Raw genomic sequence first — 20,448 nt, 5'->3', positions numbered from 1 at the left:
AATATTCATGCCTAAACAATTTGTATTATTAATGTGATTTATGAAGCCACATTATGGTATGGTTAGGTTTGGTTTTGCCTAGATCACTTTGCATTTCCACTACAGTTTAATATTGCTTAAAGTGGATGGGGTTATCGTAATAGTAAGTACAAAAAGTGCCTTTAGATTTGATTTTCACGTTGGATAATTCTCAATGGTGATTACAGACACCCGTTATGCTCATTTGGCATGAAACACATCTAACAGTCTGGAATTAAGGACTCACTGTTTTGACAGTGGATTCCCTCGAAGCCCACTGGACACTTGCAGATGTATTCGCTGAAAACGTCTCCTCGTCGAGAGTTGGAGATGATCTCGCACACGCCATCATTTTTACAGGGGTTTGGGTTGCAGGGGCCTGGGAGAAAAAATTAGATGAGAAATGACTTGCCTTAGTGGATAAATTGCTGGAATAACTGTACTGAAGAGATGGGCAAGAGGAAAAAGCCTACAATCTGGAACTTAAAAGCGTGCGATACAGTTTTGCAGCCTGTTTACAAAAACATTTTGCTGGCATACTTTTAATCCAAGTTTACTTCGTTTCATCAGTTGAGTGTTTGAAATAACAACCAGGTGTAGTTTAATATCGCATAAATCAGAAAAAAAAATCATACTAATTTCAATAAGGGATATATTGATTAACATTGCATTATAAATATACTTATTTTTCTAAAACTTCAAAGATCCATGCTGTAATAATTTACTAACCTTTTATAAAATTAAAGCTTACAGAAAGAAAAATACTTTCTTAAATTGAATGACTTCTTATTAATAATAATAATATTATTTAGTCATAAAAAGGTGCAAAACAGTCAATAACAGTGGTGTGACAGATAAATATATACATAAACGTATTCACTAACAGTCGTAATAATTCATAGTACCCGAATGAACCTATGTTATTAGATTAATCTACCTCAAAACTCCTTAAAATGTTCTGATTGACCAATCAGAGTCAAGTTATTCAGAGAGCTGTGTAATAAGTGTTTTAAACTTCTTTTAATTTCTTTTAAGAAACAGCTACTGCTCGACGTCTTTATTGCTGTTTTGTTTGTTTGTTTACACTTTATTGTCCCCAATGGGAAAATTTGTCTTGGACTCTAAGCCCACATTTGCATACACTGAACAAAATCAGACTTAAAAAACACAAATAAACACAATCATTCAATCATCAACACAAATATTACATATTAAAAAATCTAATTAATGTAAAATAAAGGTAAACTGTATCTGCACAAATGCAACCTGTATTGTCGACCGAAAGGCAGTTACTCGCAAAATAAACTGTGCGAGAGGTCAGCTAATATTTTAATGTCTTTGTCCCAAACTTATGGCTCATTGAGAGATTGTAAGAATCGGTATTCCCTTTTCCCTATGATTCTCATGGCTTCACCAGCCCTCCAAGCTTAACTTTAGATTCAACTGTTATGATGCTCTCTATATGTTTATATCAGTATGATTAAAACAGATAATACATTACATGTGTGTTCATAAAACTCGATAAAGATAATATTTCTAGATAATAATTCGCTAAAAATAATAATTCTCTCTAAAAATGCAGGATTTTATATATCTAATTGGATACACATGAATTATCATCATTGATATCATTATTGCTATAAATACCAGAAAATATTGTATGTTAAATAGAGAAATTGTCAGAAAATTGGAACACAATTGCCCATTCTTACAGTAGTCTGTTTTAAATATAAGACTGTTACCAATCTGAGTCTCGTTGCAGGTGTTTCCAGTGAAGCCGTCAGCACAAATGCAGATGTAGGAATCTTTTTCTGCTCCAGACACACAGGTACCTCCATTCAAACACACATTTACTTTGCAGAAGTCGGCTGAGAAAAGACAAAGGCAGAGAATTTGAGATTACACCCAGTGTTATTGTATTATTCCATTGCAACTCAATTGGTCTTGTTTAATAAACATCAAAAGACTCATTAGCTTGCTTAAACTTTTGTTTTTGTTCATGCAAAATTAATTTAAGAATGACAAAAAAAAATCATAAACAAGCTCAATTTGGGTTTAATTCGGTTTAATTTCAGAATTTTGTGAGTGGATGTTTCTGTTTTTTTTAAAAAAGGAAGTAAAAACATTGGGTTCACAGTTTGGTCATGTTTTTATTAGGGTTGGACATGATGGACATTGGCCAAATTGCTGACGGGGCCTTAAGTTTCGTTGTGCATTAAAGTCCTTGTTGTCTATAGCAAAATAGTTTTGTGGTAATCTTATTATAAAATCAATAATGGAAATAAAAAGGAGAGTTTACAATCAAAATATTAAAGGGCATAAAGTATGTAAAAATAATAAAAACAATATTAAAACATTTAAACGATAAAATAAATAAACAAAAAAGTACCTGGGTTTTAAAGACACAGTACACTATAATGCACCAACAATTCATTATTGTGAGCAATGTGGAGGCAGAGTGAGGGTTTAAAAAGTCAAATTCAAAAATGCAGTAGGCAAATCCACAAGTGTCTTATCTGGAACACATTAGCTCTGAAGGACATGGGAGAATTTCTTCATACAGCGTGAAGCTGGTGAGAAGATTTACTAAACCAGCTATAATTATGCAACTGATAAATTACTGCAGAGTGTGAAAGCTAGATTATGCTTTGCATGACAAGACACTGCGATGAGCCAATATTAGAAAAACTCTTCCCTAGATTCACCAACATAGAAACTTTGGCCCGATATAAAAAATGTATTTCGATATTTTGAGAGTCAATAACGATATAAATGCTAATAAATACATTTATTTGTACTTTTTACAACAAATTAAATAAAACATGTAAATTATTCCTCTTTGAAATTAACTAATAGCTGATATCTAGGGCTAATAACCAATAATGTTGCTATAATTGGATGTCAATAGCCGATATATCGACTGATAAATACATGTAAAGTCTTTCTACAAAACAATTAAATACAACACACGTATATCTTTTCTTTTTGAAATTAATTGGTAGCTGATAACTAGGGCTTATAACCAATAATATAGCTATAATTGAATGCCAAAAGCCGATATATCGGCTGATAAATACATTTTAAAGTCTTTCTACAAAAAAAACAACACGTACATCTTTCCTTTTCAAAATTAATTGGTAGCTGATATCTAGGCCCGATAACCGATAATATTGCTATAATTTGATGCAGATAACCGATATATTGGCTGATTAATAAATGTATAGTCATTTTACAAAAATAAAAATCTAACACATGTACATCTTTTCTTTTCAAAACTAACTGGTAGTTGATATCTATTGGTGATAACAGATAATATTGCTATAATTGGATGCTGATAACTGATTTATCGGCTGATAAACACATTTTTTGTACTATTGCAAAAACAAAATACAAAACAACTACATCTTTCCTTTCCCAAAATCATTTACATCTGACATGTAGGGATTTTTAGGGACATCTTGGCCAATACCGATAAGTGATAGCTCACTCATAACTTGTATTTGTACGCTGATAACCAACATTGATAAATCATGATATTCATTTTTCTGACCCTGACAATGAAAACTAAATGTCAAATACTGTGAAAAGATTTGCTTTCAATTTATTTTATTATTTGGAATGAGAGGAGAATAAAGAAATCATAATATAAATAGAACAAACTTTATATAATACAACTCAATAATATTAAAACTAGAACCTAAAGTTCGTAGACAAACTTTGATGTTGGCTTGAGAAAGCCAACGTGACTGCGCCGGGGACTCAAAGGCAGTTGGCAGGAAGCACAGCGGTTGATAAGTGGTTGCTAGGCGGTTGCTAAGGTGTAGCTAAGGCATTCCTAGGTAGTTGCTAGGGTGTTCTGAGTGGTTTCTAGGCTGTTGCTAGGGTCCACTGGACTGTTAATCGGAAGGCCTCATTTACATTTTTGATCAAATCGAGAGAGAGAGAGAGAGAGAGAGAGAGAGAGAGAGAGAGAGAGAGAGAACTGATTTGTTCAGGTTGTTTAATGCAGATCACTATAGTATAGTTAGTATTTATAGTATATATTATAATCTGAACAAAATTACATTATAATAAATATCATATAAAGAAAAATATTAAATTAAAATACTAATGAAACAATAGCACATGCATTTAGTTAATTTGTCTTTTATTTAATCAGTCTTATAATTTTTGCAGTTAATATAGAGTACAGTCAATTTACAGTAATTTGCAGCATTTTATATATAGTTATAGTTATATAGTTATATACAGTTTACAGGAAGAAAATCGCATTAAATACAATATTATAGGACGTCTTCATCACGTGGTTAATTCTGACCAATGACGTTGTTCCACCCCACTGGCCACTTACACAATGTTATAATCGTAATATTTAGTTGTCATCACCTGGGTGATTTTTTTTTTTTTTTTGGTACAGCATAGGCCAAAAGCTTGGCTTTCATTGTCATTATCACAAGTGAGGAGAAGGCTCTTTGCGGCACAGAATATTGTTTTGAAAGAAATATCTGAAGTAAACTTATGTTTTTGCTAACATAAAAGGGGGATTAAGAAATAATCCTTATAACCCTAACCATAAATGTGTGTATGTGTTATATATGTATATATGTATATATGTATGTATATATATATATACATACATATATACAGTTGAAGTCAGAATTATTAACCCCCTTTTGATTTTTTTTTCCTTTTTTAAATATTTCCCAAATTATGTTTAACAGAGCAAGGAAATTTTCACTGTATGTCTGATAATATTTTTTCTTCTTGAGAAAGTCTTATTTGTTTTATTTCGGCTAGAATAAAAGCAGTTATTAATTATTTAAAAACTATTTTTGGGACACAATTATTTGCCCCTTTAAGCAATTTTTTTTTGATAGTCTACAGAACAAACCATCGTTATACAATAACTTGCCTAATTACCCTAACCTGCCTAGTTAACCTTATTAACCTAGTTAAGCCTTTAAATGTGACTTTAAGCTGTATAGAAGTGTCTTGAAAAATATCAAGTCAAATATTATTTACTGTCATCATGGCAAAGATAAAATAAAGAAGCTATTAGAAATGAGTTATTAAAACTATTATGCTTAGAAATGTGCTGAAACAATCTTCCCTCCATTAAACAGAAATTGGGGAAAAAATAAACAGGGGAGCTAATAATTCTGACTTCAATTGTATGTATATATATGTATATACACACACTTTATTTTACCTGTTTGTAAATAATTGTTCTTAACATTTTTGCTTTAAAACATTATAATACTGTTTGGATTTCCCCCCCCCATAATAATAAATTGTGAACATTGCAGTGTAAATTGCAATCCAGATGTTACAGAGAGAAATTGATGCAGCAACAGCAGAGCATATTAAGGGGATATAAAAAATCTTCATACATTGTATGTATATATATATATATATATATATATTCACTATTTTAAAATACATTTTCTTTGCTGTGTGTTTTTATTGGTTATGATGCTGTTTGGATGTTTTATTTTTGCACAATAAATATAATGTGAATTAAAAAGTGCAAACATTGTCTTTGTTAGAATTTACACGTGATTACAACGGTATAAAGACATTCAGGTCCGACCGGACCGAATGGAAAGAAATTCTAAAAGGTACAAAGGTATAGTAAACTCAATTCCAAAGGGCTCAAAAATAGTCTTCTGGCGCCATCTCGTGGACACTCTGACAAGCTTTAGGTTTGAAATTAACAAATTTAATATAAAAAAAATATTTATAGGAAAACTGTTATTTATAATTACACCAAATAAATATGATAATTATCTTCAATTTAAAGCACATCTTTTGGCCAAATTTGAGGATTGTATACTTTTTTATATGCCCCAAATACTCGATTGTAATATTTACAATTTTTTAATTCAAAAAATTTTTAATTCAAAAACTACAAATCTTATCGGCATGAGGACATACAGCAACCATCTCATGGGCAGTAGACAGCTTTTGACCAAATTTGGGGCTTGTAGCATCTAAGCCCTGGGAGGAGAAGCGATTGCTTTTTTTTGGTCAGAAGCCGGAATAATAATAAGAATAATAACTAGAACCTAAAGTTCGTTGACGAACTTTGATGTTGGCTTGAGAAAGCCAACGTGACTGCGCCGGGGACTCGAAGGCAGTTGGCAGGAAGCACAGCGGTTGAGAAGTGGTTGCTAGGCGGTTGCTAAGATGTTGCTAAGGCATTCCTAGGTAGTTGCTAGGGTGTTCTGAGTGGTTTCTAGGCTGTTGCTAGGGTCCACTGGACTGTTAATCGGAAGGCCTCATTTACATTTTTGATCAAATCGAGAGAGAGAGAGAGGACTGATTTGTTCAGGTTGTTTAATGCAGATCACTATAGTATAGTTAGTATTTATAGTATATATTATAATCTGAACAAAATTACATTATAATAAATATCATATGAAGAAAAATATTAAATTAAAATACTAATGAAACAATAGCACATACATTTAGTTAATTTGTCTTTTATTTAATCAGTCTTATCAGTTTTGCAGTTAATAAAGAGTACAGTCAATTTACAGTAATTTGCAGCGATATATATATAGTTATAGTTATATAGTTATATACAGTTTACAGGAAGAAAATCGCATTAAATACAATATTAGGCCATCTTCATCACGTGGTTAATTCTGACCAATGACGTTGTTTCACCCCACTGGCCACTAACACAATGTTATAATCGTAATATTTAATTGTCATCACCTGGGTGATTTTATTTTTTTTTTTGGTACAGCATAGGCCAAAAGCTTGGCTTTCATTGTCATTATCACAAGTGAGGAGAAGGCTCTTTTGCGGTACAGAATATTCTGTTTTGAAAGAAATATCTGAAGTAAACTTATGTTTTTGCCAACATAAAAGGGGGATAAAAAATAATCCTTATAACCCTAACCATAAATGTGTGTGTGTGTATGTGTATATATATATATATATATATACAGGGCTCGAAATTAACTTTTTTACTTGGTAGCACCGGTGCTCCCAACTTCAAATATTCAGGGGCACCAAAATAAATTTAGGAGCACCAGAAAAAATTTAGGAGCACCCACCAAAAATGAATGAGCACCGCTGCAAATTGCTTTTTAAGGGATTTATTGTATTTTAAAACAACATCAATAGGACTGACAAAAACCAGAAACAACTATCTAACTAATGTTGCGAAGACATTGATATTTGTGTGCAATAATTCTAAAATGAATGTCTAATAATTAGGCCATAGAATATTAGTGATGATGAAAATGACAATAATAGTAACAATGAATTCCATTTCTCATTATGATACTGCCTTGAATGTGCATGAATGTAGGTTATCTGCTATAAAATGTCTGTTACTTTATATAAAATAATTGTATAGTTTGCATCAAACAAAAATGAAGCATTGCAGTAAGAAATATTGATTTTGTACTGCTGTTTTTATATGCATGTCAATTTATTAAATAATATTTCTGCTACAAAACAAACAAAAGATTATAATAAATCATTCAATTCAATGATGAAAGCTGCAAAGCAGTCATCAGTAAATAAATAAAAAAATAATATACACCTCAAAAAAGAATAGACAAAAGAAAGAAAGTAAAGTCTCACTTCTATCACTCTTTAAAAGTTTTGGTTTCAGTTTGTCAATTTAAAGGTTCAGTCTGAGATGATCTTCATTTTTCTGTGTTTGTGGAAAAGCTGGCGAGTCAGCCGACCCAATTTATGAGCAGGCAGAGCAGGATTCTTGCACTAACCATCGGCGCAATACTGGTCTTTGTTATGAGCCGCAGTTTCAGTGATCTCAGCTGGTGGATCATTATTCACCACGTGACGTGTCACGATCTCTCTCATCTACACCTCAATTTTAGGTGGGGTTTGCAAACCTGTGTGCTTTAAGTTTTTACTCTTCAGCCGTTTGCATTTCCCGTGGTCATAAAAGCTCCTTCCCTGTCATCTGACAGCGGAATACCTTGAGTGATTGACAGCTAATATGAACCAATATAGCGGCAGGGAAGAGCGATTCAGCACGTTTTTACAAAAAATCAAAACAGGTCGCACTACAACCATCTGCAGTCGCACTAATGCGCCCAAATATGTTATGAGGTCGCATAGATTAATTTTCAGGCGCATATGCGACCAAAATGGTCGCAATTTCAGCTTCAAATGTTGTAACAAGCACGTCTGAAATGAGCCCGAATTTCTGTAGATTCAAAACAGTCAGCACGGATATCCCCGCCTCTTAAAGGGCCAGTACTAAATTACAAAGGGCTCAAAAATAGTCTTCTGGCGCCATCTCGTGGACACTCTGACACGCTTTGAGTCTGAATTTTACAAATTTAATATAAAAAAAATATTTATAGGAAAACTGTTATTTATTATTACACCAAATAAATATGATAATTATCAGTAATTTCAAACACATCTTTTGGCCAAATTTGAGGATTGTATACTTTTTTATATGCCCCAAATACTCGATACAATTTTTTAATTAAAAAATTTTTAATTCAAAAACTACAAATCTTATCAGGATGAGGACATACAGCAACCATCTCATGAGCAATAGACAGCTTTTGACCAAATTTGGGGCTTGTAGCATCTAAGCCCTGGGAGGAGAAGCGATTGCTTTTTTTTGGTCAGAAGCCGGAATAATAATAATAAGAATAATAATAATAAGAATAAGTTTAAGTAGCATTACAGTATGTTGGCTTTCTCAAGCCAACATAATAATAATAATAAGAATAAGTTTAAGTAGCATTACAGTATGTTGGCTTTCTCAAGCCAACATAATAACATGAGGGTAAGCAAGTAAAACACCATATGCACCAAAAAAAAATTGCATAGCATAACAAATCTTTAAAGAATAATTTTATTAAGGCCTTAAAATTGTGGTGTTATGCTCTCCACATTGAGGGCTGGTTGCCCACAACTCAGTGTAAATGATACCTCTGTGAGATACTTCCTGCACATCGTTGTGCCCTCGTCTGGAGCCTGTCCAAAATACAACAACCAAGACACTCAGCGGAGTTTATTTGAGGTGAACAGCTCTCCAAATGATAATTAGCCCAAGTTTCAGCAGCAGATTTCAACTGTATGTAGTCATTTGGCGCCAAGACATCATTTGGCAAACAGGCTCCTCTAATTGTGACAAAAGGCAACGGCCTTCAAGCTCAGGGTCAGAACGATAAAACCTTGGCCTGCATAAACACAAGGTTTTCTTACCCAAACGACTGCCATGTTTATCTTTGGAAAGGAATGCATCCTTCTTTTCACGCTGTACCAGAAGGCTGAAATCACAATTCCCTTCGCTCTTCTAAATGAAAGCAATTTTTGGATCCTGAAATCGTTTTTTTTTTCTCCTGTTGGAATTTGCAGAATTTCTTTGATATAATGTGGCAGGAATAAACTGTTTAGCAGCTCAGATCAACTCATCCGGCACTGATAAACACTGAAAGCTCCTCTGGGATCAGAAACTATAAGGACAGCAGAAGCTTTCAGTCATGTTTTTTTTTGCCGATGGTTAAGATAAAGTTGATGGGAAGTGAAAGTAGTTCATTGTGGATTAATGGGAGTTACACTTCTGCTTTTGTTTTCATAAAAATGGAACTATGAAACTGGTTTGGTGCTTTTCGAGAAAATGTTTTGGGGGGCAAACCCTCTAACAGGAATAGTTATCAAAATTGTTTACTCACATGACTCACATGTCCACATTGTTCAGTGGAATTAATTAAATTAAATGAATAACAAATAACTACCAATAAAACATGCTCAAACAATGTTTTTTTTTTCTTTTTGATTACATAAACTTAAAATTAATTTATGAAGTGTACTTTAAACTTTTTTCTCATTTCTTTTAAATGTATTTGATTATAATTAATACATATACATTTTTGTATGTTTGTCACACTTTAATGTTCTAGATCACCATTAAAAGTAAATACTAGTTAGAGAGAACACAAGTCTCTCATGCAGTTTTTAAATAAAGATTTTTATTATTAAGGGAAAACAAAATACAAAACTAACTAGTGCTGCAAGAAAAAGTGCTTGCCCCTTAAACATAATAACTGGTTGAGCCACGCTTAGCAGCAACAATTGCAATCAAGCCTTTTCGATAACTTGCAATGAGCCTGCTTTTGTTCATTCATCTTTGCAGAATTGTCATAACTCAGCCACATTGGTGGTTCAAGGTCACACCACAGCATCTCAATCGGATTCAGATCAGGACTTTGATCAGGCCATCAAAGGGCTTCATCCACTCAAAAGTGGACATGCTGGTGTACTTCGGATCATTGTCATGTTGCCGAATGTTTCAGGTTGAGATCAGATGGCCAGGCATTGTTCTTCAGGATATTTTGGTACACAGCACTCCTGACAAGGTTCTCCACTGTTCCATGTTTTTGCCATTTGTAGATAATGATTCTTGTTGTGGTTCGTTGCAATCCCAAAGCTTTAGAAATGGCTTTTTAACTTTTTATATCCTGTACTAGACTGGTAGATGTCGATTATTTTCTTGCTTGTTTGTTTTTAAATTTATTTGGAACACAGCATGATTTCTGGCTTTTGAGGATCTTTTGGTCTACTTCACTCTGTCTAGCAGGTCCTATATAAGTGAATTCTTGACTGCAAACTGGTGTGGCAGTAATCAGGACTGGGTGTTGCTAGATAAATTGAACTCAGGTGTGATAAGCCAAAGTTAAGTAATATTTTAATAAAGGCTTTCACACAGGGTAGTGTTATATATAGCACATTAATGACCATCACCATTTTGAAAATAATTAGAAAATTTACTTTAAAAGTATTTTAGTGTTTAAAATGTTAAAACTAATTAAGATATTATTATTTGTAATAACACAAGTTAAATAAATTTCTCTTTTAATTCATTTTATATATTGATTAATGATTTGTTTAGTTATATGACAACTTAAATTCTTATCTTCACTATTTATTATTTAACTTTTAATTAAAAACTACAATCAACATTTATTTTTAATATGGCATGATAAAATAAAAAAAAAAATAAAAAAAATTAGAACTGAAACAACTAAACATTTATTTGAGTGAACAATTCCTTCAAACTGTCCCTGCGTTATGCTATATTTATGCAAACAGACAATAACTCATGTCAGCAAACACCATGATGTCTCAGCTAACATAGCAGCTAAACTTAACCCATTTGAACTGTCAGAGAAACCGTGCCTAAATCTGTTCTGGAAGTCCATCAGACAGAACTGAACACATCAGCTGAACACAGAGCAGAAACATCTGATCAGCGCCACATCAGCTGAGCTGGCCTTTTGATCAGCAAAACCTCAGAGCGGATTATTCCCTACAGGCTTTTAGAGAGATGGCTTTAGGCACTATAGTACAGTATATCATCACATGGCTTTTCTCAGAGTCAAACGTGTAAAGACAAGCAAACGGGGACAAAGCAAAGCCATTGAGCTCAGCCAGACTACAGTGAAACTGAACTGTGACTCTAAAAAAAAGAACAAGCTCAGCTCAGAATATGAGTAATAATAACCAATGTGCTGTTGACCCAGTCCAAAATATGGTGTAAAAGCATATTAAAAAACAACATATCACTGTGACTGCGCTGATATTGGAGATGTGTGTGAGCTTGAAATAATACAACATCCAAAAATGAACATTTTGCAGCAGACATGCATGAGTCTGGGTAAAAATAAGGATTCGATTTTTATTATTATATAAAGGTAGTCAGATGTTAGGTTTTGCAGTCTATTTAACATCCAAAATACATTGATTTAATTTTTAATAGAAAACTTTATAACTTTATTATTTATTACTTTGTTAATATATAACTCTTTAATTGACTTGCTTGATCACTGGGCCATAAGTATTTTTGAATGAATCTTTTAAATATGGAAGACTGTTTCTGCCAATGATAAAATGAGTTTATATTTTGCAGTTCAGATTTTTTTGTTTGTTTATTAATAATAATAATAATAATAATTCCTTACATTTATATAGCGTATATTATTTCCTGGACACTTAAAGCGCTTTACACATAGGGAGAATCTCCTCACCCACCACCATGTTACATGTCCACACATTTTAAGGGCCTTAATTTTCTCATAATTGATTTATCAACGTTTAATACTTTAAGACACCGCGGACACCCAGAGTTTAAAAGCTGCCATTTATAACATTGTTACTTAGCACGTTGCATAGACACCAATAATTAGATTTTAATGCAATTAAAACAATACTCTGATAAAGAGTCTACAATGTAAACAGCAATTTTTGATTATTTAATGTGATTAAGATAGTAACCGAACTAAACAGAAATCCGATGTGGAGTACGCAGATTTTAGTCGCATTATTGAAGTGTACAGACATGTAAACACATTAATCAAACTATTACCGTCATGTGTAGGATTTTTGCCACACTTTTTTTGCCACAGGATATTTCATATGCACACGGCTGTTTGACACTATTCTCGGCACTTATCAAGTCAGTAAAGTCACAGACATATACGCAGCAAAATGCAGAGTTTATTTTTTTCATATGGTGTGCGCTATGAAATTCCATTAAAACAACACTCTTCCACCAACACTCTTCCTTCCCTCGTACAAATAATGTCTCATTTGTCCAGGGGGTTATGAATGAAATGTTCCTGAATGAAAGTAAAACTGCAGTTAAATCTAAAAAAGTAAAAATGACACACCCAAAATTACATGAAATTTCAGAGGAAACGTGGATAGCGTGGTGACACAATGATGGTAGTGGATCTGTGTGCTATCCGTTTGTTAAGTGTGACGTCACGCGAATTGGCTTTCGGGTCCAAGCGCTCTATTCAACTGAATGGGGAGACCCATGAAATGGTAATAATAAACGTTTACAAAGCGATTTAATACTTCTGAAAACGATCGCAATATATATGTCCATGCCTAATATCCAATGGCTAGAAAGTGATTCATTTTTTTATAAATTGTAAAAATGTTGAAGTCAGAATTATTAGCCCCCCGGTTTTTTTCTTCCAGTTAAATTTCTGTTTAACGAAGAAAAGATTTTTTTCAACACATTTTTGAACATTATAGTTTTAATAACTCATTTTAATAACTGATTTATTTTATCTTTGCCATGATGACAATGAATAATATTTGACTAGATACTTTTATACAGCTTAAAGTGACACTAGGCAGGTTTGGGTAATTACTTAGGCAAGTTATTGTATAACAATGGTTTGTTCTTTAAACTATCGGGAAAAAAAACATAGCTTAAAGGAGCTAATAATTTTAATCCTAAATTTAAGCTTCTAGCTGAAATAAAACAAGTAAGACTTAATCCAGAAAAAAATAACTTAATGACAACTGCTCTATCTATTTCAGCAGCAGAGTGAATACAGAATATAAATGTATAAAGTCATTTTACGTACTCAAAAGTTTAATTGTAAGAAGATTGATTGTCATTTAATTAGACTTTGTGGGTGTTCGAATTATTATGATCTTAGGTGATCAATCTTTCTGCAAGTTAGCTTGAAGGCATAGAAGTGACACCCATCAGCATTACATTTCAGACCATTTTGAAGCAAACACTCCAAATACAAACACATTTGATGTGCGACTATTATGATTATGGCCTGCCAAAAAATCCCTACTCATTTTAACTATAACCAAAATGAACAGTTCAAAACTGAAAATAACAGAAGGGTTCAAAACCATAAAACCACTCGCTCTCTCATTTCAAGTATCGGAGACGTCACTCGAGTGACTCACTTCAAAAAGAAACCCAACCTGATCAAAAATCTCAAGAGTGCAGTAATTATATCAGAAGTATTAACGGTTAAAAGTTGGGAAGGGCTTTGGAAATGAGTCATCATCAGATTGAGGAGTCATTCAGCAACAATCTGCTGAGCGGATCACACACACAGGCACACACATACTTGGCCAACAAAAGAGCTCTTGACTGTCGTATTAGTAACAGGTGCAAAACAAAAACAACAGACTGAAGAACAACCAAAACACCGCACACGTGCATGTGACTGCATGCAAACGCAAGAACACCTAAAAGCTGTATCCTATAGTTTGATCTAGGACATGAAAATGACTGAAGGTACTCATTTAACTAACATTTACATCAGCTCACAAGATGCTGAAGATCTTATAATTAGCATTGATTGATAGAGGTTGTTTAAGGCTGTCACTTTATAGTTATTTTTAAAGCATTCAGGCATTCGAAATTGAACCGTTTGTATCTTTAATGAATCAATTTTATTGAATTATTTTTATTAATCGCTTATTTACCCTGAACACTAATGTTAGATTTCTCCACATGCAGCCCTAGTCTTTCAGAATAGAATAAGTAGATTTAGTTGCACTGTACTCAACCCAGGCTCATTCTGATTACGTATCCCTATAGATTTCTAAAGAGAGCAAAATACTTCCCAAGAGCTACGTTTTTTTGCAGTTTTTGTTTTTGCAAATCCACCAGAGGCCACTGCGTACACTTTTTTTTAAGATCTCAAATTTTTCTTGCGAGTGCCATTCGCGCCTGCTGTTCTCACGTATATATAGGACATATATATATACATATATACACACACACACACACACATACATACATATATATATATACATATATACACACACACACACGCATACATAAATATATACATATATATACATATATATACATACATATATACACACACACACACACACACACACACACACACACACACATATATATATATATATATATATATATATATATACACACATACACATACACACATATATATATATATACATATACATATATATATATATATATATATATATATATATATATATATATATATATATATATATATATATATATACATACATACACACACACATATACACACACATACACACACACACACATATACATATATATATATATATAATTAAACCAATTAAATAGCATTAATAAATATATTCAAGTAAATAATAATAAGGTGTTTTTAAAATTAATACCATGCCCCCGAGTCTTGGCGTTGATAAAATCAGCATAGAACATCCATATCTTGTTACAGAAACTATTTACTAGTTAAAAATAGATGAACTCTGTCTAAGTACTGAGCTGTGTTACAACTATCATGTATATTTAGAAGTGCTTGTTACAACATAGGAACTTCACACTATACACTAAAGGTGTCCTGGATTTGTACCTCCACATGATTACTGGTGTGTATATGCGCTTGTGTTTGTGCGTGTTACTATTCAGCGCTTTCTCAGTTATGCAGCCATTCACACATCATTTAAGATGCCATCAAGAAGCACTGAGGAACACGGTGTTCCAAACCTCATGTACCCACGCCACTAAATCCCACATAAAAAATACAAATACTCCTAGAACAGCTTGATACATTGAAGGAAACATTATGAACTTCTTAATGACCAATCAAAAGCACACAAGAAACACACTGTACTCTGACCAGAAGTAAACTAAACTGAAAGTAAACGGTCAGTGAGTCTGCATCTTCAGGTGATATTTCTATAATCTACAGGCATTTCTACAAAACAACACAGCCATCTGTTCTTAAAAATAACCCACAAAGACTAAAAATACACTCTGACGTACAAAGAAAACAGCCTTTCTCTAAGGCAACGCAAATAGGCTTATAATAATCCTACTTGGAAATGCTATAATGCAAAGCCACAATATTTTGACATGCTCAAGCCACATATATACAAAATCCACATTAATCGTGCAAGCAGCGAAGCATACTTGTGCAAAATCTAGTAACCAAAAACTTTCTCGAAAAGTGATGGATGTGCTTTTAAAAATTTAGTGCAGCAGATTGGAAAATGGAGCATGAAACTAAGATGAAGCAAAATCATGAGAAATGCCATGTTGAGCTGCCTATGAATGAAACATTGATTAGGGCTTATTGAAATTTAATCACAGGAGAAGCAGATCTCATTGGACTGCTATTAGAAGCGGTTTCGTCAGGCCAAATGAGCCCATCGCTGGAGGGGAAGACCCTGCTGCCAGATGGCACGGGCCACACGACAGCATTTTTAGCGGCTCGCAAACACATTCTCACAAAAGAGAGCGAGTGAAAAGCGGGAGGCTGTGTGGTCGCTATAATTAGCGTACTCTTCGTCAGCTGACCTGAGAGGCCTGTGTTGTGCTTTTCTCTATTGAAAGGAATCAGTATTTGCTGATTTTAAGCAGTTTTTGCTCATGTAGGTAGATCTGATAAAATGCTTGAGAATGCAGCTGCAGTAGTTTAATTTCTCAGTTCGATAATTGAGACAAATAGTTCAGTCAACTTTTTGAGATTGACATGATTTACACAGTCAAGTAGGCATGGGACGATAACCATTTTTAAGATTTACAGTGGCTTAGAAAAGTCAAGGTTTTAAATCTGTTAGAATTTTCTGTTTATATTGTGTCTAAAGTATATGTAAGGTTTTTTTTATATGTTTTTAACTGTGTTGTTAAGAAATCTGTGTTTTTGAAACAAATGGAGTGAGCAGAAGTCAATGATTTAACAATTTAGCCTGACATGTTTACTGTTCCAAAATATTATAAATGTTTCCTAAAATAAAATATATTGTATTTAATGGTGGGGAAAATAGTTTTTTTTAACCATTCATTCATTTATTTTATTTTCTGCTTAGTCCCTTTATTAATCTGGGGTCACCACAGCAGAATGAACCGCCAACTTATCCCGCACGTTTTTACTTCCAGCCTCAACCCACCTCTGGGAAACATCCACACACACTTATTCACACACACACTCGTACACCACGGACAATTTAGCCAACCCAATTCACCTGTACCGCATGTCTTTGGACTGTGTGGGAAACGAGCACCCAGAGGAAACCCACGCGAACGCAGGGAGAACATGCAAAATCCACACAGAAACACCAACTGACACAGCCGAGGCTTGAACCAGCGACCTTCTTGCTGTGAAGCGACAGCACTACCTACTGCGCCACTGCATCGCCTTTTTAACCAGACAGTTAAAAAGAACTTGTTTTACAGCAGTATCACAATAGCGTTATACGGCGAAATCGTGATATCTTTATCCATGGTTAGTTATCATACCATCAGAATCTTACTCCGGCCCATGCCTACTCTCATGTTGGTCATTGTCGGCATGAATTTAGGCAGACTGTTATTTTGCATTTGTTTGCAGATGTCAAAATAATATGTCTTATTAAAGCAGTGATAAAAGCAGGCATTACATTTTTTGCTTATAAATTGCTAAAGAAAATAATTGCAATGAAATCTGAACGAAACGAAACTAAACAAATTTTGAAGTAGAAAAACTGAAATGAAATAATTTTGTAAAACTGTCAAAGGTTGTGTTTCATTTACAATATAAAAAACATTGAATGTTAAGACGTTGTATTATTTAAATAAGGGGACATGGTGGAGCAGTGGGTAGCACTGTCGCCTCACAGCAAGAAGGTCGCTGGTTTGAGGGCTCAGTTGGCATTTCTGTGTGGAGTTTGCATGTTCTCATCGTATTCATGTGGGTTTCCTCTGGGTGCTCCGGTTTCCCCCGCAGTCCAAAGACATGTGCTGTAGGTGAATTGGGTAAGCTAAATTATCCATAATGTATATCCTGGTCCTCCAAGTTAGGGCTTGAGCGTTGGGCTAACCCACCTCATCAGGGCTGGGACAGCAGGCCAGAATCATGGTGGCAGGCAAGATAGACCATCAGACCACCGGGAAATGTCATGGTGCTCCCTATGGCCAGTCCATCACTGCACCTCATAAAAACTAGATGTTACAAAACACTAATATGGTGCGGCTAAATATCAACTTCGATATAAATGGCCCAGGGAGTAAGCAAATAAGTTTATTTCAATATGCAAATATTCCAATTTTATGACTTGTTATGGACCAGTTAGTACAAATAATGATTGGCATCTTTGACATCAAATTTGACATAATGGCATATTTAAACATGCAAAAGTAAATATGATTTCAGACATTCATCTAGATAACTTTCTATTAATAAATGACAAAATGTGGTAATTCTTTAATGTTGAATTTAGGATTATAAAAAGTATTTTTGCTTATAATATAATATTATTAAAAAAAAGTATACAGTATACATGTCATACAATTTTATAGTGTTTAATTATTCTAGCCACCACCATTAACTTTAATTAAATAGAAAATAGCAGCATGAACATTCTGCTGAACATCTCCCTTTTGACTTGCATGAAGAAAAATCACAGACTTTGAAAATACATTAAAATAAGTAAACGATGAACAAAGTCCCTGTTTGAACTGTTTGTTTAACTCCATCTAAACATCCCTCAGTGCCAATTTCATCACTTGAAGTGTGAACAAGGAAGATGAAGGAGGTGGAAACTCCACAGAAAATGCTCTGACATGGAAAACTCTCTGGAGCACAACCACAAACCAATCAAAAAGCAGTCAACGCTACGGGAAACAGGATGAATTTGCCAAAGTTTGCTCAAACCTGTCGTGCAGCACTGGTCATTAGTGGCAGGAAGTGTCCTGGCCTACGCAGCATATTAAAGTGGTCACATTCAAGGGAAGTGACTCAGTGATTTGGTCACTTGAGCCACACCTACAGAGTGGAGCCAGATCTCGGCCTGAGGCTCAACAACAGATAGTGATGTGTGCTCTTAAACAGAGAACAACTTCCGGATGGACCAAAAATTAATATTTGTGCCAATTTCATAGTACAAATTAAAACAATTCAACTCTAGACATTACCAAACAATTTATAATAGGTCATTTTTAATGTTAACCATCCTTCTGGCTATCCAAATGACTCATTTTTCAGTGCTATGTTAAAATATATCATTACTGAAGCTGTAGTCTTTGGTGATTTATAAAATGAAATCCAGCAGTTTTGAGAGTCATTATGAACATATACAGACAAAACAAAACTAATATATGTGAATCGTGATAGCATTGCTGTATTTTCAAGCAAAACAGTCAGTCTGTGCAATAAACTAGACATTATTTACATTTAGGATATGCACCAGATTGTTGTGAATGTGCTCAGAAGCATTTGCTGTGAATTAATAGAAAACAATATTAAATCGCATACAATCAATGTCATCAGGATGTACTGGGATTGGTCCAAATTTATTTTTATAAGTGGCATTTACTGTACTTATTGTGGTCATTTTGTATATTATGATACTTATTTTGCTATTGAGGTGAAATATGGGTAAGGTTAGGGATGTTTCGATAGTACAAGTAAGTGGGTTAAGTGTTTTTATACATGTAAAAACAGAAATTAACTACAGATGTAATAACAAGCAGACAATTCATTAAATATGTAACACAATGTAAAAACATAAATGTACATAATATGTGCATTGTAACAAATTATTAGTTTATATGTAAGTACATAGTAGTTAATTCGGCTTCATATAAAGAGGGGCCTATTTTAGTGTTCCTGTATATGATTTTTTTGACTGTCAAAGTGTCATTTACTTGAATTTTATGAGGACCAAAGCTATATATTATGGTTAAATATATTCTCAAATGCTTTGTTTAAGAAAATAAGTTATTTTCTGGATTTTCTCTTTAACACAAGAGTTGGCAATGCATGAAATTAAAGCTCAATGCTCTCCCACATCTGACCACGCAGCTATAAAAGTATCAAGCCTGTGGGTCATTGGTAATGGATTAAAATCAGGACATGATGTTTTGTACACAAAAGTGTAACAAAAGGACAAAGAAATACAGCCCAAAGCAATAAACGCAAGTACAGACACGAATAATATACATTTTGAGAGACATCAACAAGATGTCTGCAAGGACTTTACATAATGTGCCAAGACTTGTTTACAATACGATAGCGTAGGAATGTACACTAGAAACCATTCATTCATTGCCAAATGTATGAAACTAGAAACTCTGCATATATAAGGTAAATATATTAATGAAATACGCTGTTTGGTATGTTGACCATTTAAATAAATAACCTTAAATTAAACAAGAAGCGACTTAAACTCGCTTTGTTTATAATTGTAACGTAGTTTGCCATGCTGTGTCTACAGCCCTCAAAAACAGACGAAAACAAAAACACTCACCGCTCGCGGTGGAGACAGAAACAGCCAGAAAACATGCCGCAAGAAGTGGGAAACTAGCAAACAAGCGTGATAAAGTTCTCATTGTGTCGAAATGTAGTTCTTCAATGAACTTCTCGTGGGTCTCAAGAGTCGTTCGGTGTGATTCCGTTTCGCCGTTATGACTACAGGCAAGATTAGAGGCGAGAGGGACAATATGTGCGCTCCCACGTGTATCTCTGCTTCCAGCCAATTACGTGCTGCTTTTAAATACAGCCCCGCCTCTGGCCACGCCTCTCTCGGGTTGTTATTAGTGTGAATAACGGTGTGCTGCTAGATTGACTTGATAGTGTAAACAAAACAGCTCGGCTGGTTTACAGAACGGGAAAACATTTGGTGGGTTCAGGCATTTTC

General features: G+C 33.9%; 1 protein-coding gene across 3 annotated transcripts in view; it reads right to left on the bottom strand.

Moving 5' to 3' along the window:
* Positions 1-20,223, bottom strand: part of mfge8b (milk fat globule EGF and factor V/VIII domain containing b) — a 54,728-nt gene extending 34,505 nt beyond the window's left edge. For 2 of the 3 annotated variants that reach the window (XR_012399903.1, XM_005163016.6), the window contains exons 1-3: positions 20,059-20,223; positions 1,761-1,886; positions 266-397 (exon numbers count right to left, since the gene is read on the bottom strand). Coding sequence is in view for 2 of the 3 variants with exons in the window: in XM_005163016.6 (XP_005163073.2) it covers positions 266-397; positions 1,761-1,886; positions 20,059-20,140 (340 nt within the window). In the remaining variant the exon portion in view is untranslated. 3 annotated transcript variants of the gene reach the window in all.
* Between the last annotated feature and the right edge of the window lie 225 nt (positions 20,224-20,448).

Source organism: Danio rerio, chromosome 25 (genome assembly GCF_049306965.1).
Source record: "Danio rerio strain Tuebingen ecotype United States chromosome 25, GRCz12tu, whole genome shotgun sequence".
In the NCBI taxonomy this organism is placed as follows: Eukaryota; Metazoa; Chordata; class Actinopteri; order Cypriniformes; family Danionidae; genus Danio; species Danio rerio.
This window is presented reverse-complemented; position numbering and strand designations above follow the sequence as displayed.